General features: G+C 40.8%; 1 protein-coding gene across 7 annotated transcripts in view; it reads left to right on the top strand.

Moving 5' to 3' along the window:
* The window catches only part of DIP2C (disco interacting protein 2 homolog C), a 474517-nt gene that overhangs the window by 329546 nt on the left and 121751 nt on the right, over positions 1-23220 (top strand). For 6 of the 7 annotated variants that reach the window (XM_039524922.1, XM_039524928.1, XM_039524926.1 and 3 more), the window contains 5 exons: positions 5703-5834; positions 7519-7638; positions 8695-8892; positions 18127-18218; positions 22892-23002. In XM_039524922.1, the coding sequence (XP_039380856.1) occupies positions 5703-5834; positions 7519-7638; positions 8695-8892; positions 18127-18218; positions 22892-23002 (653 nt within the window). The remainder of the gene's footprint in view (positions 1-5702; positions 5835-7518; positions 7639-8694; positions 8893-18126; positions 18219-22891; positions 23003-23220) is intronic. The other variant, XM_039524924.1, reaches the window with a different exon arrangement.

Below are 23220 nucleotides of genomic sequence, written 5' to 3'. Positions count from 1 at the left end.
CCACTATAGCATCTAATCTGATCCCCTGTATATCACAGGCCACCAACATCAGCACAGTAAACCCAACAATGGAAATGAAACTTAAGTAAATGAGGCCTACAGGAGACTGGACTATTATGTGCCACAAGCAGAGAAATGGATGGACTGAGGTGCACCAATGCTCATGGCTCCTGCAATGGCAGGGCAATGATTAAATGTGATATAAGGTTGTCCATGGCTTGTTCCACCATTACTTTCAAGTGCTAGGTTTGGCTGCCCACAAAGATGGTGGAAGTAGCTGAACTAAACATAATTATTTTCTTAATCGTAATATCCTTTCCCATTTATATAGCAACTCTTCCTTATAAATAAAAAAAAGATAAAACTTCTATCCTTTTTATTTGTTTAGCTGATAGAAAAATCAGTCAGGACTATAAAAAGCTGATATTTAACAGGCAAGGCTAAAAATTGCGTCAAAAATATAAGTAATGGATGAGATGACTAAAATGAAGTTATACTGAGACAGTAGCGTAAATACTATTGTGCTGTGCAAGCTGTTAAGCATTCAGGTGGTCACATGCATAACATATTCAGCTGCCTATTTCAATCAAGTTATAGGGATGGACTGAATCAGAATCACGTCACTAACTGGACACGTGCGGGATGCAAGATGATTCTCTCAGAGGTGGGATAGATTAACCAGTCATCCCATCTTGTCTTGAAACAAACTCAGCTATGCTTATCCTTATGGTGGCTCATAGCAATTATGTCATGTCTTCCTCAGGGGATCCTTTTCCAAGAAGAAAGACTGCTGAGCAGACATGAGGCCCGCCTGTCAAGGAAGGGGAAGTGTATCTTCAGATACAGACCGGCTAACCTAGTGAGGCAGGTTTTAACCTAGGTTTGATAGGGGCAGGAGACAGCACCTCAAAACGTAGAGAGCTAGGTGAAAGGTCAGGATCTGGGAGGGAACATGGGAAATCACAGCTTGGCTAAAGGAGAGACAAGAGGGACTATACAGGGGAAATCTAATAAACAGGTGTCTATACAGCACTTGGAGGAGAGGAAGGTGATCAGGAAGAATGAACATGGATTCACCAAGGGAAAGTCATGCCTGACCAACCTGATTGCCTTCTATGACGAGATAACTGGTTCTGTGGATATGGGGAAAGCAGTGGACGTGATATACACCACTATCTCGATATAACGCCACCTGATATAACACGAATTTGGATATAACGCGGCAAAGCAGTGCTCCAGGGAGGAGGGGCTGCGCAGTCTGGTGGATCAAAGCAAGTTCAATATAACATGGTTTCACCTATAACGCAGTAAGATTATTTGGTTCCCAAGGACAGAGTTATATCAAGGTAGAGGTGTATCTTGACTTTAGTGAAGCTTTTGATACGGTCTCCCACAGTAAGTTTAAAAAAGTATAGATTGGATGAATGGACTATAAGGTGGATAGAAAACTGGCTTGATCGTCGGGCTCAATGGGTAGTGATCAACAGCTCAGTATCTAGCTGGCAGCCAGTATCAAGCTGAGTCCCCCAAGGGTCGGTCCTGGGGCTGGTTTTGTTCAACATCTTCGTTAATGATCTGGATGATGGAATGGATTGCCCCCTCAGCAAGTTTGTGGATAACACTAAGCTGGCGGGGAGAGTTAGATACACTGGAGGGTAGAGATAGGATCCAGAATGACCTAGACAAATTGGAGGATTGGGCTAAAAGAAATCTGATGGGGTTTGACAAGTGCAGAGTCCTGCACTTAAAATAGAAGAATCCCATGCACTGCTACAGGCTGGGGACCAACTGTCTAACCAGCAGTTCTTCAGAAAAGGACCTGGGGATTACAGTGGATGAGAAGCTGGATATGAGTCAACAGTGTGGCCTTGTTGCCAAGAAGGCTAGCGGCATATAAGGCTGTGTCAGTAAGAGCATTGCCAGCAGATCGGGATAAGTGATTATTCCCCTTTATTGGGCACTGATGAAGCCACATCTGGAGTATTCTGTCCAATTCCCCCCCCACACACACACACACACTACAGAAAGGAGTGGACCAATTGGAGCAACTCCAGTGAGGGCAACGAAAATGATTAGGGGGCTAGGGCACATGACTTATGAGGAGAGGCTGAGGGAACTGGGCTTATTTAGTCTGCAGAAGAGAAGAGTGAGGGGGGATTTGATAGCAGCCTTCAACTACTCGGAGGGGGGTTCTAAAGAGGATGGAGCTAGGCTGTTCAAAGTGGTGGCAGATGACAGAACAAGGAGCAATGGTCTCAAGTTGCAGTGGGGGGGGATGGGGTCTAGGTTGGATATTAGGACACGCTATTTCACTAGGAGGCTGGTGAAGCACTGGAAAGGGTTACCGAGGGAGGTGGTCGAATCTCCATCTTTAGAGGTTTTTAAGGCCCGGCTTGACAAAGCCCTGGCTAGGATGATTTGGTGTTGGACCTGCTTTGAGCAGGGGATTGGACTAGATGACCTCCTGAGGTCTCTTCCAACCCTAATCTTCTATGATTCTATATACTAATGCAGGAGTCGGCAACCTTCGGCACACAACCCATCAGGGTAATCCACTGGTGGGCCACGAGACATTTTGTTTACATTGACCGTCCGCAGGCACAGCCCCCCGCAGCTCCGAGTGGCCGCAGTTCACCGTTTCCGGCCAATGGGAGCTGCGTGAAGCAGCGTGGGCTGCAGGGACATGCTGGCCACCGCTTCCTGCAGCTCCCATTGGCCGGTTATGATGAACTGCAACCACTGGACCTGCAGGGGGCCGTGCCTGCGGATGGTCAACATAAACAAAATGTCTCGCAGCCCACCAGTGGATTACCCTGATGGGCTGCGTGCCAAAGGTTGCCGACCCCTGTACTAATGCAAGAAGCATGTGGAATAGACAGGAAGGACTAGAAATACTAGTGAATAATTACGAATATGACATAATTGGTATCACAGAAACTTGGTGGGATAATTGATATAACTGGAATGTTGGTATAGAAGGGTACAGTTTCTATAGGCAAGCAGGGAAAAAAAGGGAGGAGGTGTTGCCTTATATATTACAGATGTGCAGTAGAACCTCAGAGTTACGAACATGTGGAGAACGGAGGTTGTCCATAACTCTGAAATGTTTATAGCTCAGAACAAAACATTATGGTCGTTCTTTTCAAGGTTTACAACTGAATAATGACTTAATACAGCTTTGAAACTTTACTATGCAGAAGAAAAATGCTGCTTTTAACCATCTTAATTTAAATGAAACAAGCACAGAAACAGTTTCCATACCTGATCAAATCTTTTTTAAACTTTCCCTTTTTTAAGTAGTTTGTTTTACACAGTATTGTACTGTACAGTATTTGCCTTTTTTTTTTTTAATCTCTGCTGCTGCCTGATGGGATACTTCTGGTTGCAAATGAGGTGTGTGGTTGACCGGACAGTTGGTAACTCTGAGGTTCTGCTGTATGCACTTGCACTGAGGTTGAGATAGAAGTGGGAGGCAGACATGTTGAAAGTCTCTGGGTAAGATAAAAGTGAAAAACAAGGGTGATGTCATGGTTGGGGTCTACTGGTGACCACCTAACCAGGACGAAGAGGTGGATGAGACTTTTTTTTTTTTAAACAACTAACAGTATAATCCAAAATACGGGACTCAGTGGTGATGGGGGCCTTCAACCACCTAGATATCTGCTGGGGAAATAACACAGCAGGGCACAGATTATCCAAGAAATTCTTGCAATGCATTGGAGACAATTTTTTGTTACCTACAATGGAGAAAGTGACTAGGGGAGTGTCTATTCTGGATTTGATTCTAACAGACAGGGAGGAACTAACTGAGAATCTGAAGGTGGAAAGTAGCTTAGGTGAAAGTGATCATGAAATGATAGGAGTTCATGATTCAATGGAATGGTAGGAGAGAAAACAGCAGAATAAAGACAATGGACTTCAAGAAGGCAGATTTAAGTAAACTCAGAGAATTGGTAGGTAAGGTCCCATGGGAAGCAAGTCTAAGGGAGAAAAGAGTTCAGGAGAGTTGGCAATTTTTAAAAAAGACATTATTAAGGGCACAAGAGCAAACTATACCAATGCATAGGAAAGATAGGAAGTATGGTAAGAGGCTACCTTGGCTTAACCAAGGATAACTTGTCATAGAAGGAAATGAATAAATGAAATACATTGCCTCCTGTTAAAGCTACTTCCTTACTGAAAATATTTAAGGGAACTTCATGAATACTAGATTTATAGATCTGTGCAAAGTTTGCATCTACCAAATATCTTTATTTTTACAAACTGTTAAGAAAATTCTGAAGAAGTATTAAATGTCACCATAGTGTGCTTAAAAAGTATGTATAGACCAACTAAATACAGGACAGTTATCAGACAAGATGAATTTAAGGATCCTTCAGAGAATATCTTATTTTATACTAATTCATATTTTAAAAACCCATAATGTAGTACAAAAACAATGGAGACACTTTTAGCATCGATTATCAAAAATGGTAGTTACTGAGAGTGTTTAGGAGCCAAACAGCAGAAATAGAGACGAAGCAAATCTGTCCATTGCACAAACCTCCAAAGGGAAATCATTTTCATATAATAAGCAAGCTGTAAGCGTGTGAGACAAATTTAGTATAAACATAAATCTTCAATAATATTGGAGTCTGATGAGATCATCTGATTTACTTGTCTCTTTAATAGGCCTGGTCCTATCCTGACTGAAAGGAATGTATTCCTCTTGCCTTCAGTGGCAGCAGTACAAGGCCCTGACTTATTTGTCTGGAAGGTTCTGGGTGATTGTCATTAAACTGAAAACTTGTTAAACATGAATTGTATTTGTTCCCAGGAAACTTAACACTGCTAAAAACCTGGAAAAATTCATGATATAAAATCTGTGACTATGATACAAATCTGTAGGTTATCCAGAGTGAGACTATATTTTCAGATGTTTTAAACTGTGGATACATGCTGAGTAACCAAGCTGAGAAAGAGGAAGATTAGTGGCATGGAATAGTTTAGTGACATCATGAGACAAAACATCAAATCATGTTTGCCTTTTTGGAAGGCAAGTCTGTGTTATATGGAGAATTGAAATAGCTCTGTTTAAAAATAGTCAAGTGGTAAGAAAGAAAAGTGTCCATGCAGACTGTAAAGAAACATAAACATATTTTATTTCCTTCCTCTAGATCCACTTTCTAACAGTACAGTGACTTCAAAAATCTTGATACAACAGTAAATTGTTCTCTTTGAACTAAAACTTGAATTTTAAGCAGTGCATTTATAGTTGATTTGCATTGGCAATTGCAAGTGCTGGAACTTAACATGTTGTAGCTTTTTTCTATTTTGAAATCTTGGTACCTTAATCTATCAGAAGTTTATGTGTCAGGGTCTATTTCTAACTAGATTTGGCCACAGGAAATTAAACTAATTTAAAATTAAAGGCAGGGGGAAAGGAGAGGAGTAAAACAAACCTTTATGATTATAATCTGTATTATGTGGCTCTGATGCCTTTAGATACCTAACTCTTTTTTTTGTCTGTGAAAATTTCAAATATTAAAACCATGTTGGATATAATTGTGCTTTACAACTTGTGAATAGATTAATTTTAACAGCTTTTCAGGTCTTGTGTAAGAAGAACATTAATGGAATCTCTCTTTTTCTCCCCACTCCCTTCTTTCCCTCATTTCAAATCTAGAGGAACATGGTTAAACCTTCTAACTTATTTTTCACAGAAAATCATTCTGCCCCTCCAGATGTTACTACTTACACCTCAGAACACTCAATACAAGTAGAAAGACCACAAGGATCAACAGCAAGGGTGGCACCAAAATATGGCAATGCTGAACTTATGGAAACTGGTGATGGTATGTCACAAAGCAATTGTTTTCTTTAACATTGTAACTTACCCCTTTTTTGTGGTTTCCTGTACACATCTGCTTCTTGTTTCTTTTGGCCACATTTCACTGAAGAGCACGTACAAGCAAAGTTACAGCATCTTTGAGTCCTAAAATAAACTGGCATATGTGAAGCCAATACTCGGCATGAATAAATGCTTCTTAATTAGCGGAGCAGATTCCCAATAGAAAAAACTGGTATTTGCTAAAGTTCAATAAAATAAAACAGCGAATCTCTGTATATCTCACTTAATAATGATGTGTAACTAAAACTAAACTAGGTACTGTATGAAGCTCTTCTGTTTTCAAATGACAGAGTATATGATGTACCAATAAGGCTACATCTTAAAGTGACTTTTGGGCAAAGTTTTTGTTTTCTGAATATTTTTTTTGAAAAACAGTTATTTGTAAAACCTTCCATATTTATTGCTCCTCTTTTCTAAAACAGATTAAACAAAATTGCAACCAAGATGGGACTTTTAAGACCAAGAGTATCTTACCTACACTTGTCTTCAACTATAGAAACGACCACTGCTCTAGTGTGGTAAAAATGTTGCTAGCCTGGGAGAAAAGACAGGAAGGTGATACTTCTGCAATGCTGTTAGAGGCTTGAACTCAGGAGCAGATATGTACATTACAGAGGTGAAGTGCTCTATCAAGCATAAGTAAGGAGGAAAGTACTTTATAGGAATATATAGTAGGTGCCCAAGGGCCCCCATCAGAATCCTGTTTGGCTTGGTGCTGTATAAACACATATGGTAACTTCTGAAGATTGTTATTAAAACATCCTTGTCTAATGGCCAGTGGAATTCACTATAGGGCTATTCCAGGATTACACTGTTAGTTGCAATGAAGTACACCGCTACCCCGATATAACGCGACCCGATATAACATGAATTCGGATATAATGCAGTAAAGCAGCGCTCTGGGGGGAGCGGGGCTGTGCACTCCAGTGGATCAAAACAAGTTCGCTATAACACGGTTCACCTATAACGCAGTAAGATTTTTTTGGCTCCCATGGACAGCGTTATATCGAGGTAGAGGTGTAACATGACAATCTGAACAACTACAGGGTGGGGAAGGATAGGGCCCAGGACAGAAGTCTGCTACTGTGTAAGAGGCAGCCCAAAATGAATGACAAGATAAAAACCTGTGACCAGCTTCCCTTGCTGACTGAATCTGTAGTCTCAGTTGCAAGTGTGACGAAAGCTCTCTAGTCATGCAGTGACCCCAGTGGCTGAGAGAGAAGCCTGTGCTTAAATTTCTGTCTCCTCCCTAGCCATCACCAAAGTCACCTCAAAGACTGCTTAAAGCGTTTTGAAAAAGATTATTGCCAGGGAATGTTTCTTCAATGTGCTCCTCGCCCCGAAAGCCCACGTGCTGTTTCCCCCCTAACTCTAATTCACTTTCTGAAACTGCTATGTTGTTTGTTTTTGGGTTTCTGTGTTTGTTTTTTAAACCAAACTTCACTGTTCATTTTGAAACCATGATCTAAATGTCTTAATGTTGAATACATTCTGCTGAGTCACAGTACGGCATGAAACTGTCGCTGTGGTGGCATTGCAGTTCTAGCCTTTTTCTTACTCCCTAACTGACATCTGGTGGCGCGCAGCTTAGCGGTCTACTGATATCTCCATTGATCCCTATTCTGCAGGAGTACCAGTGAGCAGCAGAGTGTCAGCAAAGATTCAACAGCTGGTCAATACCCTAAAACGACCCAAACGACCACCATTACGAGAGTTCTTTGTAGATGACTTTGAGGAATTGTTAGAAGGTAAAATGACTGTTTTTCAAAAGGTTTTGGAATCTAATTAACACTTGATAAAATGTTTCCTTGTTTGTCTTGGACTGCTACTTTCTAGTAGGCATGTCCTAGGCTGGTTGACTGCCACTGAGAGAGCAGTAATGCAATGGGACCTGCTTATAGTGAACTTGGATGCACTGAGTAAAATCATAGTTCCATCTTGTTTGCCCAACTTGTAGTACTGATTATAGTGAACCTCTGCTTAGAATAAAATCACTTTGTGTATGAAAGGGAGTGGAGGAAAAAACTCTGTTCTAAGAGTATTTACTGTGTGCTACATCTTTTCCTTTCACACATCTGGGTCAGTCTGAAAGACCCAGTCTGTGAAGGAGGAGGAGGAGGAGTGAATGTTGGATGCACATCTTGCATATCTGTTAATAAAATCATTGAAAATGATAACTGGAAATGCAGTAGAGACAATAATAAAGTGAATAATAACTACGCAATTCTTTTTTAAAAAATAAGCTTGCTGACCATGATGTCTTGCCATACTGTGGCAAGTCAAATTATTTTAATAAAAGTGTATAGCAAAGCAGAATGATACAATATAACTTAAATCGGTGTACTATTTACCAATTTACCTTGCTACTACATTTTTTTTAATCAAGGAAAAATGAAAAATTTCCATCTCTTCTTAAAGGAAAAAGTTACCTTGATGTGACTTTTGACTAGCTCTAGGATTTGTCTTTCTTTGAAGAGCAAACTTACTTATGCATGCTGCTTATGCTTACAGTACAAATATGACAAAAAGAAATTACATAAGGATTTTGGATGATGCTTTCCATAGATCCATTTATTAATTGCTTCATCTCAGTTGTAGGAACATTACGAGTTAACTCACTATACTTCTCCACATTTTATTTACTGGGGGCTTATGAAACTGGGCACAGTATTCTCCACATGTACTAACATTTTATTTTCAGGCTGTTTTACAAAGGTAACTTATTCTCTTGGTTACATGGGCATAAACATGGCATAGAATTTATATAGTAACTGTTGGTTTTGTTTTGTTGTTTTCATAATAAGTTCAACAGCCGGATCCAAACCAACCAAAGCCAGAGGGAGCTCAGATGTTGGCTATGCGTGGGGAACAATTGGGTGTGGTTACAAATTGGCCACCTTCTCTGGAAGCAGCATTGCAGCGATGGGGGACCATTTCGCCAAAAGCTCCTTGCCTAACCACTATGGACACTAATGGAAAACCACTGTACATTCTCACTTACGGTAAGCACTCTTTTTTAAGCTTCTTACAATAGTTATGTTGCATATTTGACTATGGAAAAACATTTCTACTGGTAGTGCTCTTATTTATTTAATAAATTTTGCTTGGTTAAGAAATGGGAGTATGAATTTGCAAAAATACACAATCTAATACACTAATAGGGGGAAGGAGGGAGACAGAGTTTATGCCAGCAATGTCTCTGGTATTATAAAATAAAATAACTTTTTAAATGGTCATGCGTATTAAGCCAGACTTTGTTCAAGGTGTAAATCCAGAGTAATTCCATAGTCCTCTGGTGTTGCACTGGCTTTGACATCAAACACCCACCCAAGTAGGTTAAAGTAGATTCACAGAATCTACTGCACTATGGACTGTGCTAATTATGCCATCTGTTGCAACAGATAAGTGCCAGAAAAGATAGATTCACATAAGGGTGTCTCTCTTAAATGACTCCCATCTAAATATGGGATGTTCATGGGGTGCTCAAAGGGATTGTTCTCTTCAAACGTTACTAAAACAAAGTTGATTGTTGGCATTCTTCATTTGCCTGAAGTAAACTAGGGTTTACCTTTAATGGTCTTTAGCTCCCCAGTCTAGCGGGGGTTTGGAATGCCATTGAGACAATACTTTTCACACATTGTATTTGAAGAGTGCCATGTTGCTCAGAGTTGATCCTTCCATCTGACTAATGAAGACGTTGACTTACTGCAAAGCGAATCTGCTCCTAGACTGAAAACATGTCTGCAACAGTGGAGAGGAGGGCTGGTAAAACACAAGTACTTCAAGAATCGAAGTTCAGATTATCATGCCTCAAACCTTTCCCCCGGATTAATTGAATTTAGGAAGTAAACCTGTGATTCACCATTGATCAGTGGTCCTGATCTTCCTTGAGGAGGTTTGTTTGCCAATGAGAAAAAAAAAGTATGAGTTTATAGATCTGAAAATAGGTGGTAACAAAATAGCAATAGTGGTATTATGTACTGAATGCCCCAAATAAACTGAGGAAGAAGGGGAATTAGTCCGTATTGAGAATTCAGCTATTGCAGGCTAGGGGAGCCTATCCATAGGGGCGAAGTAAGCATGTTTCTAATACTAAAGAGAGAATTTGATAGTACAGTAGTGTGCCAAATAGGTAGGGAAGCAGTTTAATTTATTAAACACCTAATCCTGGGGTTCTATAGTGATACATATTTAAGGGAACTGTAAGAATTTCTAAGAAGAGACTTGACTTAACCCTTACAAAGCTCTACTCTCCTGCACTCTTCAATAGTAGATGTGACGCCATCTACACAATTATTAGGCTTATTTTGCTTTTAACTTCCAGGAAATAATCATTGATGTCTAAACCTACCATAGTTAGAGTTGAGTACGCACCAGTCTGTAACTATTCAGGTAAGTATGGGGTCTGAGATGTTCAAAAGGGGCATCCTTTTAGCAGAAAGAGTAGTGGCTATCTTTGCTTGAAACAGTAAACTTAAATCAGTCCAGAAAATCCCCCCCGGTATTATTCAACACCTAAGATATCTGAAACTGAAAGACTGAAGATAAATACATTTTTCCCTCCAGTCTGTGCATGTGACAATGCTTTTGAAGATCGTTTCCTTTACATAACAGTTTCCCCCGATTAGGAGAGAGAAACTTTTTCAAAAACATGTAAAACCTAATTATTCAACCGCAAAACTTCATAAGGGACTCACTGGCTGGTATAGGACCAGAAAGTACTCTGAACTCTTCTTCGTTAACTAGATGTCAAGCTGACATTCTCACTTCACTGGGAAATGTTAATCTCTATTATGAATCTTATCAGTTTTTTCTTCAGTTAAATTACACTTGTATTTGAAATACAGTTAAAAACTACAGCCAGCTGCCATTCTATTGGTGACATTGTGGCTGTTATTATTATTTATTAATTTGTCTTACTGTAACACCTACGAGCCCTAGTTATGGACCAGGACCCCATTGTGCTAGGTGCTGTACAAAATGATAGTCCTTGCTCTGAAAGCTTGTAATCGAAATAGCAAAGACAGGTACAGCATTAATCCCTTGTCAGGATTGAGCCTATAAAATGGGGTGGGGGAGGGGAAGAGAGAGAGATCGGAATCCTCATTGTATCATCATCATTGTCCCTGTAGGGAAGCAGTACGGTACTAAAGCTTTAAAGCCTCACCTGCTCTGTAGAGTGAATCCCGCTGCGTGCACTTGAGCATCTGATCCTGTGTAGTTGGAGTTTCCACTATTTCCCTTGGGAAGCTATTCCACAATCTCGTTACCTCCTTAACTCTTAACTGATATTCAGTCTGAATTTTATTTTCACCTGGCTGTTCCCAGTATTCAGTTATACTCCCTTGGAACACCCTAAATAAGTGACTTAGCTTGTTGGCCGTCACTCTTCAAATGCTGGTAGGCTTTAATTCTTTCACTGCCACACTTCTCCCTCCTTGTCTTTGTTGTCAAGATCCATCTAGTTTAATCTTTCCTCAATAATGAATCCTTTCAGCCCTTTAAATGTTCAGGTGAGGGGCAGGGAGGATTTGTCTTTCCCTCCTAATTGTCAACAGCTTTCTGGCAATGAAGGTCCCATCAGTGTCAGTAATCACCTACCACCTTAAAAAAATTCACAGTATTTAACATCACCTCAGTGTTTCCAATTCTAACTATTACTCCTGGAGGAATTCTGCACCACTGCGCGATGTTTCAGGCACCCGGAGCAGCCAGTGGAGAGGTAAATCACCAGGGGGGAGGAGAGAAGGGGGAAGGCGGGAGGAGAGAAGGGGGAAGGGGGAAGGGGGATGCTCCAGCCAGTGGCTCTTACCCGGCTGGGCTGGGGGTGGGAGAGGGGCGGGACTTCCTCTTCCCTTGCAAGGAGCAGCTGGGGCCAGGGCTGAGTCAGACCCACTCCCAGAAACCTCCCCCGCTTGCAGGAAGCTCCGCACTCCTCCTCCCCACCAGCTTCCTGCTCCCCCATCCACCCAACCCCTGTGCAGCCAGACCTCCTGCCCCCAGAAGAGTCTCATCCCCTGAATCTGCAGCCTCCTGCACCCAGACCCCTTGCCAAGTCCCATCCTCCCCCCAGCACCCCATCCCCAGCCCTGCACCCAGACTGTTCCCCACTGAACCCCCCCCCCGCACTCATACCTCCACCCCAATGATCAGCCCTCCCCCTTACACCTGGCCCACCCTGATGAGCCCTCCCCGCCCCCGCACCTGGCCCCCCACCTCACCAAGCCCCACTCCCCCAGCACCTGGACCCCCTGCTGAGCTCCGCACACCAAGCTCTCCCCTCCCCCATGCTAAACCTTAACCAACTTCACCTGGATCCCCCTCCTTGGAGAATTTCATTTCCCCTACACCCAGAACCCCACAATGAGCCCCTGTGCATCCAGATCCCCCTGCACCCAGACTTCCCACTGAGCTGCCCCAACCCAGATTGCTCCACACAGAACCCTCTCTCTTCACACCTGGATTCCCCAACACTTAGGCCCCTCCCGCACTTGGATTCTGCCAGGCTGAGTCTGCCTGCCCGCACCTGGTGCACCTGGTATGGAGGAACAGGACCCCCTGGGATTTCTGGGGCAGGGCCAGTCCTTGTGCTGTGTCAGGGTTGTGTGTAGCCTCACTGCCAAGTCCGTGTCTCGGGGGCGAGGGTGAAGGAGAGAATGTAGGGTGATACCCGACCTCTGTGCAACCAGTAGCTAGTGCTCCCCACTGCTATGTTGGAGCCTCCACATTTATATATTGACAAATAAAATTTGCAGAATTTTGCAAATCTTTAAAATATTGTGTGCAAAAAATTTTGGGGGTGCAGAATTCCCTCAGCAGTATAAGTTTGAGGGGAAAATGCTGTTAGAGTGGCAAAGATAACTACTGTACCATAGTGCATTTTAAAAGGGTTCAAGTGAGGGCCTCTGTAGATAAGAATTCACCTATGCCATATAGAAAACTATCACTTCCTTAGTCTAAGAAGTGATGTTTCTTTCATATGTAGCCTGAAATTGCTTTTAGCTTCCCTCTCACACCATTTATTACACTGCAAGCTCTCATCCAATCCACTACATCCCTTAGATCTTCTCTCACCATTACCTTGCAAGTTTCTCTCTTCCATTTATTGTGCAGCATTATTTTCCCCTACACGTACTGTATAATACTAGCTTGGTTTTTTCCAGGTTGTTTCTCATGTGTCCAGACCTTATTTCTAATATAATTTGCATCATTGCTCAGTTCTCAATGTTCCTCACGCCTCCCAACTTAATAGTGTATGTTTAATGTACTGCTTGCCCTTTTTTTCCATATTGTTAAAGACTTCGTCCCTATTTATTAAATGAAATTTCTTTATGTAAAAAGTACCTTATGCCTTTGGGATCTTAGTTAGGAAAAGAACCTCTTAGTTGGCTTGTTACTACACAGTCCCTGTATAGGCATAAGTAAAAACACAGAATTGGTATAAATGGAAAATACCTGGAATGTAAGAGAATGATAAGATTTGTAGGGTTCTAGTGGAGTTTGGGATTTTAGTTGAGAATTTTAATATGTGCTTTGGGGACAAAAGACAATTTCTTGCTCATGCCAGGTTTGATCAAGCAGTCAAAACCCATATTTTATGTGTGATGTTGTTGGAATGAATTAATATGCTTAATATTGGTGCTTTCATCTAAAATAGAAAAAAAATGGTAACATGGTATAAAAACCATACAATACATATACTGCAGCCATTTCTCTTTGCAGTATAAGGATCATTCCAAGAATTATTTATTGGAATAGCTGGAGGCAAAAATGAAAACATTGAAAATAAGTTTGGGATTAGCAAGGGTTCTAGGCATTTTGTCTGTATCTTTAAAAAAAATACATAGTAAGTACAACAAAACCAGGCAAAATAATTTATGGGTGGAGCTGAATGCACCATATATTTAGGCTGCCTAACACTTTCATTATAAAAGATTTTTGCAACCCAGTTTTTTCAGACGCTCTAACTTCATTGTTTGTTTGTGGTAGGCCTCTGAGAAGAGAGAGCCTTCCAAACAGAAAAGTGCTGTTCTTTGTCTTTTTAGGTTTTGCTCTGAGAAACTTTTGAAAATCGCCTTTTCCCTTTTGTCACTTGCATTGCTCAGGAAAATTATAGCAACATGCCAAAATAACTGAATACGTGAACATTTTAAGTCAGGCCCACACTGCTGCCAACGCAGAACCAGCACGCACTGTGCTGGAAATGCCTGAAGCTGCCAGGACAGGGGCTGATGGGAAGGAACCAGGCCAAGCTGCCCCAAACACCCTGGACCAACACCTGGTTCCAGCAACCCATGCCCTCCCTCCCAGGGGTCATGGCCAGGAGCTCCCCACTTCCAGGGAGGAGAGCGATAACTGGGGTTAGTCTTCTTCCCCAGACCCAAAAACTACTACCCGCAGTGCATCACCTTCAATGAAATAATTACCTTCTCCTGCTGCCAGCTAATGTATCTTGCTCAAGCAGCAGAAGCCTGGGCTATGGTGGTGAAGTTTCAGGATTTAAATAATTATGATGCATGGATTTGAGCTTTGTTACAGTTGTATGTAGCAAAATCTTGGTTTTACCTTTTATCTCCCATAAAAAACCTTGGAAATTGCATGCACAATTAAAAAAAAAAAATTTAGGCCGCAAAGTCAAGCACTCAGGGTAAAATAATGCCAGATGGAACAGTTGCAACCATTCATTCTGCCTTCTTGTGCACCTGCACTATCATATAATCTTTATTACATGATCATATGCTGTGTTTTCCACAAGCCCCTGACTTGCTCAGTGCACAGGATGGATGTAAAATAGGTCTGTTTGTGGAGAAATAACAGAACAACAGCCATTTCTTGGCAAATTAAGAAAATGTTTGCTCTTACCATTTAGCTGCTCAAGTTATGAACCCACCTCAGATTAACAAATATTTAATTTCTAGTTAACTTACAAGGAATGTCATATTGTGATACTGAAAAAATGTCTGGCGAAATTATTTGCAGTTAACTTTGACAGTCTCAGAATTGCTGTACGTGGAGATTGGTAAGAAACCACTGGCTTGCTTTTGCTGAGTTAGTGCTGTGTGGTTATGAGAAGCATACTGTTCCTAATAAGGAAACTGATTGTGGTTTGTTTTGTCTGTAAGTACTTCTCTCTGCAAGCTTTTCTTTTATAACCTTCTTTACATTCAACACAAATGTACATTTACATTAGAAATTGGGAAGGGAGGGAGAAAAGCCCAAAGGATTTACCTCAGAACCACGTCAAGTAAGTGTGTGTGTAATTTTGTCAACTCATCTCTTTTATATGATATTTAAGACCTTGTGACTTCCTTTACCTTAGGAATGTTTTGCTCAGTCAGATGTGCCTGAGTATCGACTTACTCTGGGCTTGTTAAATTTCAGTTGGGTGAGAAGTGTTGATAGGGCTCCCTGCATTTGGCATGAATGTATTCTGAGTTGAGAAAAGATCTATTAAAAGTGTAGCTAAATTCTGTTGCCAATGGCGCTAGGGTAGCTGTTACATTACTCAACCAAAAGTCCAACACCACTGAAAAAATTGCTGTTAGTAAATAACCTCACACTGAAATAAATCTTTGTCACACCTTTAGATGCTGCCGCTAGAAAGTGAGAGGAAGTGTTTCTCTTTATCTTAACCAGGCCTTTCATGTATATGTTTGCAAATTGTGAGTTGACTCCAGAGACGTTGCCATCATACCACACACTTGAAAATACTTGGTGTGTAGGGGAGGAGAGACACGGATGACAATCTAGTAGTTCACATATGTTTGGAAAACATGTTTCACACCATGAAGACTTTTACAATTTGAAAGTCTGGCAAAAGTGCTCAGGGCCAGATTCCAAGCTGGTGAAGAAAGTGGCTAAAGAGAAGATTATTCCTCATTTTCAGAAAACTAAAACTTCTTTAGTAGTTGCTTAAGAACATGTTGGAAACAAGTCAGTCACTGATGGATTGAAGAAGCTAATTTTCCATCAACCCATAGATTTAAGAGAGCTAAAGACAGTATTTTGCAGTGACAAGAAGTCATCAAAGCAGTTTCCTTAAACATTCCAGTCCCTGTATTACCACCAAAAACACTAGACTTAGAGATGAGTGGTTCTTTAAAACCAATTTCTTCAACTAATAGGTTCTTCTGATCCCAAATAACACACTCAGGCCACACTCAGGTCAATATATAACTTAGATCTTACCCAAAAATCACACTGATGCCAATCCTTCAGTATCTAAAATCTAAAGGTTTATTCATAAAGAGAAAGAAAGAAAGGTGAGAGTTAAAATTGGTTAAAGGAATCAAATACATACAGTAAAGGACATCTGGATGGGCATAAACACAAACTTAAGACTCGTGGTGGAATTAATGCTTCATGGACTGAATAAATGGCTACGGATGCAGAGTCCCCTTAACTCTCATTAGCATCAAGCAAGGGATAAAACTTATTCAATCTTTGTGTTTGTCAAGTTAGGAAGTGTTTTGTGTAAAGATGGTTCTTTCTTGCAATTCTGAACTTTTTGCCTTTTCCTTTTCCGGTGCTCTCTCACTGCACTACTTGTTTCATAAGGTTTATTACCATTTAAGCCCCTAATACTGGGCACCTTTTAGAAATCAAAACTGTTGGTTACCTATTTTTCTCTTCACTTCTTTTAAGGTTTGATCATGTTTGCTTGTCAAATTTAATTCTGAAACAGTTATTGAACATTGTAAATATATCAGAGTGGAACACCTTGAGGATAAAGACTCACTTTAACATAGAAGTGGCTAGCTGGAAACTAGTTCTATTGTGGTATGTTGTGTTGTGGTGACAATTTCTAGTATTTAAGGAAAAATCCTGTAGGCACACAATGGCTTGTCTATACAGTGGGGTAATGCGCCTCACTAGGGTGTGATTTCTTGTGCACTAACGTGTTGTGCATTAATTGGTCTGTGTAGACCCTGCTGGTATGCTGTAATATAGCACAAGAGAACCCTTTGTATGTACCAGCAGGGTCTACATGGACCAATTAATGCGAAATATGTTAGTGCACTTTAGAAATCACACCCTGTTAGTAAACTACAGGAGACAAGCCCTAATATACCTGCTCAGTTCCCAGTGGAGCAGAAATTGTGATTTTTAAAAAGTTGAAGATAATCTCTTCTTTAAATATTAATTTTATTGTGATGGTGCCTAAAGGCCAACTGGGAAGAAGGCCCTATTATGCTAGGCATTGTATAAACCATAAGTAATATGAAGTCCCCGTTCTGAAGCACATACATAGTCTAACTAGACAAGACAGACGAAGAGTGGGGGAAAGGGATACAATATACAAACCATCAATGTTTGTTTATAAATGTCATGTTACTGCCATAACTTGTTTTTAAAAAATTATTTGGGTGGGGTCTTGATTGTGAGGGATTTAGTTAATGGAAAGGCAAAGGGAGGGGGGCAGTGAGGAGGGGAGAGGGAAGGAGGCTGAGCACAAACGGCAGGTGCAGTTGAAGCTGAGGTGAAGACACTGTGGGACAACATTGGCGCAACAGCTAGTAGCAAAGGGGAAAGACTGTACAGAATAAAAGCTGTAAAAAGCAGCCTGATGACATCATCCGTGTCCAGGGGTGTCCTACTGCTTGTGTGCCGGCTCCTGCTGGCGAGGGAGTTTCTTTGGCCTGGGGAGGGATTGGCATCTTCCTGGAATTGTTCTTTTGCACCCTCAGCCCATGTGGCTTTGGGTTGGGTTATGTGCCACATGGGTCCTAGTCATGCCTTTGGAGGGAGGTGGAGGGGATCACCCCGGCATAGTTCTGCCAGGGTGGGAGTTCAGCTTTCTGTGTCTGCCCTACATCAATTAATGATGATACAGCCACCTGTCTCTGTCTGGGCTGAATGCTATCCCAGCCACTTAAAACAGTTGAGTGCTGCAGGCAGTAGAACAGAACCCAGAGTTCAGATCCTGGCAGGTATAGGAAAAGGAACTGAAGGAAAAATTAATTTAAAATATAAAGAGAGCTTGAGATTTTCCTTTTTTATTATAATGCTTCATATGATAGATAAATGTTCAAATAAACATCTGTGTTTAAATGTATCCACAATATTCCCTTTGGGTTCAGTAGGAGCCTCATGTATGCACCCAATAGCAAAGTCTGACCCTAAATGTTCCTACTATTTAGTCCTTTCGGTCTAGAGGTGCATTTTTTCTTTATCATTTTACAAGTAAAGTTTAAAGCATAATTTTAAAGTTAATTTTACAAATTATTTATTACTAGGGAAACTTTGGACCAGAAGTATGAAGGTTGCTTACAATATACTGCATAAATTAGGCACAAAACAAGAACCAATGGTGCGACCTGGAGACAGGGTAAGTATCTCAATGGTTTATTAATAGACATTAAATGCACTCTGACAAGTGATAAAATCAAATATAGAGAAAATCTGTTGCTTTTTATCCATAGAAGGGCTGGCCATTTGTGTGGTGGTTCATATAATCATCTGCTTTAATACTTACTGAATAGTAACTTGAGTTTGTTGAAAATCAGCAATAAGCTTTCCCATGAATTTTTTTTTTTTTTATAAAAGAAAGAACAACTGGTCTTCTTAGCAAAGATTTCTGCATACAAAGAGCATGGAGGATAATAGACCATGTTGTCAAGTTGGTAAAACTTATTTAATATAATGACTTTGTGGCTGCTGGGTTGGTGGAAGCAAAAGAGGCATTGCTTAAGATGAGATGAAAATGTGAGCATCCTTTGGCAGAACTGGACACACCATAATTCTTAGACAATTGTAAGTGTTAGCTTGCTTCCTGAGGCAACAATCAGAGTTTTGAATGTGGGACTGGGATCAAGTACTTCCATGATCTAATGCTGCCACTGCCTTATTTGGCGTAGAATTGGACAAATCAATTAACCTCTTCTGCCCCTGTACAACTGAGAAGCTGCCAAGACTTCTGTCAGCAAGTCAGTACATATAAACAACCCTGTGCAAACATCCCTATCCCCAGCCTCTACCCAAATGTCAAGTAGTCCAACTGGTTAGGACAGAAACTGAACTTGAATACCCATTATAGCTGAGCATGCTCAATGCTTGATGGAACGGATGATTAGCTAAGCTGATCTGTCCGTGTCAATCAGGCGATCCTCCAGTGTTGTCTTTGAGGTTGGGAAGAGAGCAGAGAGGGCTTCCATATTTTGACACTCAGTGTCAAACATTCTGGTTCCCATCTGTCTCTGTCCTCTGTAAAAGGAAGATACTAATATCAGCCTTACTTCCTCACAGAGTTTTGAAGGCTAATTCTTCTTCTATGAAGATGTAAAGTTTGGAAGTCCTTTCCTTCCTGATGTACTAAATAACTTCACTCATTCAAGTCTATCCTCAAAAAAAACCCATTATCCATAAAGCCTTCCAGAACTTACCTCTGCAAAATTACCTCAGGGTATGTCTACACTGCAACTAGACACCCGCGGCTGGTCCGTGCTAGCTGACTCGGGCTCGCGGGGCTTGGGCTGTGAGGTTGTTTCATTGCTGTGTAGACTTCTGGGCTTGGGCTGGAGCCTGTGCTCTGGGACCTTGCAAGGTGGACCCAGCAATGAAATAGGACAGGCCACCGGGAGTGTATAGTGGCTGTGTAGAAATACCCTCAGGAGCCTCAAATTCACACCTTTGCTGCCTTGTACTGTATGCAAGAAATGTATAGTTGTATGCAGTACGTTTCTTAGGGCGACTGTTTAACCTCTGTAAAATGAGCATGGTTAATGTTTCCCAAATAAAAGAATTTTCAAAAATATTTCCTAAATTTCTTTTAAAAATAAAACATAAAGAATCAAACGAAAGAGTCTTTTTAAACAGATGTTTAAACAAAATCTCTTTCTACAGTGGCACTTAGCCAATACCAATGTACAGAATCTTTTCTTTCTCTTTGATTTACAACAGAGTCTAAGCAACAGTAGGACAAATTGTTGATTCTCATTAAATTTACTTGCACAAAGAATCCTGTGAAAGGAGGAATGTTCAGATACACTGTATCCGTATATCTTATATTAACTGTCTCTTTGTAGTAAATTGCTGCACAGTGAGCCCTAAGATTACCTAACCCTAAAAAGGATTTGTTGGTGATTCCGACCTAAAGCTCAAACTCTAGCAAGATTAAGACATTAAGTCTTCCCTTCATTTGAATCAATTGAAGTTCTTATTCTAAAATAACTCTCTGTAGATTCCAGTGAAACTACATGTTTATAACTGAGTGGTGAAAGCATATACTTTGCATTGTATAATATCTTGCCCAACATCTTTTATAATTTAAAGTAATTTCAAATTGAAGATGAGATGCTCCTGTACTCCTCATGTTCTGAGCAGATATTCTGTTCACTTTCCCTACTGCAGTGCCATAAAAGATTTTTTAACTTCTTTGAAAATAGGAGTTCACGTCATGTGACAATAGCTGAGTGTTTTATAGCACTAAATTAAATACAGGTGGACATTTGCAGTCTTTTCTAAATGAAAGTAAAAATGTTTCCTTATGGTCACGATATGGAATACTCTGAAATGCCTTTTCTCTTCCTTAAAGTCTGACCTCATGCTACTCATCCCCAGTGTCTGTGTTGAACAAAAATGAAGCATGGTTCTATGAAATATCTACTATCTATATACATTTTCCTCTGGTTAGATACACGTCTGTATGTGTTTTGTTTTCCTCCTTTTTAATTTTTACAGGTTTGTTAGTGATTAGTGTCTGAGATAGTCAAAAGCACCTAAGGCACTTGAGTGCCCAATACACCCCTAACTCCCTTAAGTGCCTTTAAAATGCCAGCCAGAATCTACTCTCACATATTTGCTAGTTGTCCCAGCTGACCTACTGATCTACTCCCAGAGACTGAGCACCACTGTACTGAAATAAAACATCACTAAGCCCTACTTCTAAACTACTTAACAAAAAAGAGTTGCATCTGTCTTCCACTCCTTCATGAGAAGGCTGCCTTTTTAGATCGTGAGTTCTTTAGGACAGGGGCTATTTTATAGGTTTTAAAGGAGCCTATACAAATACTTTGTCCAAAATGTAAGCTTTGTGATCTCGGACGCGAACACGAAAGTTTCGCTGCTGAGTGTGAAGCAGCTGAGATGAGAATCAGCACCTCCAAATCAGAGGTCATGGTCCTCTCTCGAGGTGAGGGGGAGCACCTGCCATTAGTGGAAGAGTTCAAGTATCTAGGGATCTTCTTCCCATCACTTGTGAACCGAGAGCAGGAAATCTACCGGCGGATTGGGGCAGCGGCAGCAGTGATGCAGGCACTGTATTGATCCATGGTGGAGAAGCGAGAGCTGTCGGACGAAGCTCTCGGTTTACAGGTCGCTCTACGTTCCCATCTTTACCTATGGTCATGAACTTTGGGTAATGACTGAAAAGATAAGATTGCGGGTACAAGCGGCGGAAATGAGGTTTCTCTGCAGGGTGGCTGGGCTTACTCTCCGAGACAGGGTGAGGAGTTGGAAGAGCCTCAGAGTAGAACCACTACTCCTCCAGATCGCGAGGAGCCAGTTGAGGTGGTTCTGGCACCTGATAAGGATGCCCCCTGGGAGGCTTCTGTTGGAACTCTACCGGGCACGTCCCACTGGGTGGAGGCCCTGAGGCCAACCCAGGATATGCTGGAAGGATTATATCTCCTGGCTGGCCTGGGAACTCTGGGAATCCCCCAGGAGGAGCTGGAATCTCTTGCAGAGGAAAAGGAGATCTGGTCCTCCCTACTCTCCATGCTGCTGCTGCTGCTGCAACCCTCACCAGGAAAAGCAGCATAAAGGAAGAAGAAGAAGAAGAAAGTGTAAGCTATAGGCCAACTGTTTTTTCAAAACACAAGAGCAATGGAAATGTATCAAGTAATTTTTTCCCCAAAGATTAAGGGTGTTCTAACATTCCTCTGAAGTTATTACTGCAGTGTTCATCTTGCATTGAACAAGAACTTCAAAAAGAAATTGACTAGTCTGTTAGTTGTTTAAGCTGGAAAAAATAAAGCGTGGGGAAGAATATAAATAATAAAGTAAATTAGTAAAAAAAAAAATTCTGTCCAAAATAAACTAAGAAAAGGTGATGCATGCAATATGTTAGGTTAATGAAACTTGTTTCTTAAATTATAACAGTAAATTGTTCCTTCTAGTATAAAGTAGCCTCAAAACAAACTTTAATTCTTCTGTTAACAGACATTTTGTGCACATGTAAGTGAACATCAAATTTCAATGCATCTCTAATCTTGCTTAATTGTTTTAGATGCCCTCTACTTGTTTTTTAAAAGTCACCCGTCATCCTGGCACAAAAATAAACAAGTCACATGTTAGATAAGATTCTCTAAAGTTCTCTTGTCCCAGTAAGCCTTGGCCCTAAACTTGCTTAGTTTGAGGAATCTGAGTAGGGTAGGAACTTCAGGATGCTACCTTCATTGTAGCATTTATTGTTCCTGCATTGGCCTAATAGAGCATAGGCAAAACCTCTTCATCAAACTTGCAGGAGGCTTTAATTGTTGCAGGCAGACAAAACATAAGGCTGGGAATAGTTGGCACAATGGTACGGTATGTTCGGTTACTCTGGATGGACATTAACCCATTTCTGTTTTCAGTAGCCTAATTTAATTTTTGTAGGATGTAAAACTTCTGTTTAAAATTACATTAATCATATTTGCTCCAAAGCTGAACCTCAATCAAGTCATTGGTAAACTAAAGCTCAGATGAAACTTGATAGCAATTTAAAATGCAGCGTGTATGTAAGTACAAGTGCCTAAGTGGAGATGCTCACAAAAAGGAATGTGTATAAGAGAGAACAAACTCCTTCTCACTCGTGATTCAGTTCTTAAATGTTCAATTGTTGTACCACTATATAACGGGGGGGAAGTTTAGGTGGAACACAGTAAAGTGCATTATATCAGAGCTGTTTTTAAATATTAATAGCTTTTCAAAAGGAATGTGGAAGCTGTTTTTAATGTACAATACACTGAAATCTGTAATAGATTTTTGACAATGTACATTTTAACTTGTCTCTCTCTGTTTCAGGTAGCACTCGTATTTCCTAACAATGATCCTGCTGCTTTCATGGTAGCATTTTATGGCTGCCTACTGGCAGAAGTTGTCCCTGTCCCTATTGAAGTGCCACTTACCAGAAAGGTAAGGAGCTGCATTTGTCCTCCACAGTGCATTTTGAAAGTTTTATGTCAGAATGAATCACCACTGAGCACAGCTTTGTGTAAATTTTTTTTGTGTTGAGTGGTTCTGCATCTTAAGGACAGAAAGGATAATACTGTACTATAGGGTATGCATAGCTTCTCCGTTTGTTAAAGTAGTATCTCAAGCTATCATTTTTGGTTACTTCTAATAGCAAATAA

This window comes from Mauremys reevesii, linkage group 2 (assembly GCF_016161935.1).
Source record: "Mauremys reevesii isolate NIE-2019 linkage group 2, ASM1616193v1, whole genome shotgun sequence".
Lineage (NCBI taxonomy): Eukaryota > Metazoa > Chordata > Testudines > Geoemydidae > Mauremys > Mauremys reevesii.
Note: the sequence above shows the minus strand (reverse complement) of the source record. Positions and strands in the feature narration are given on the sequence as shown.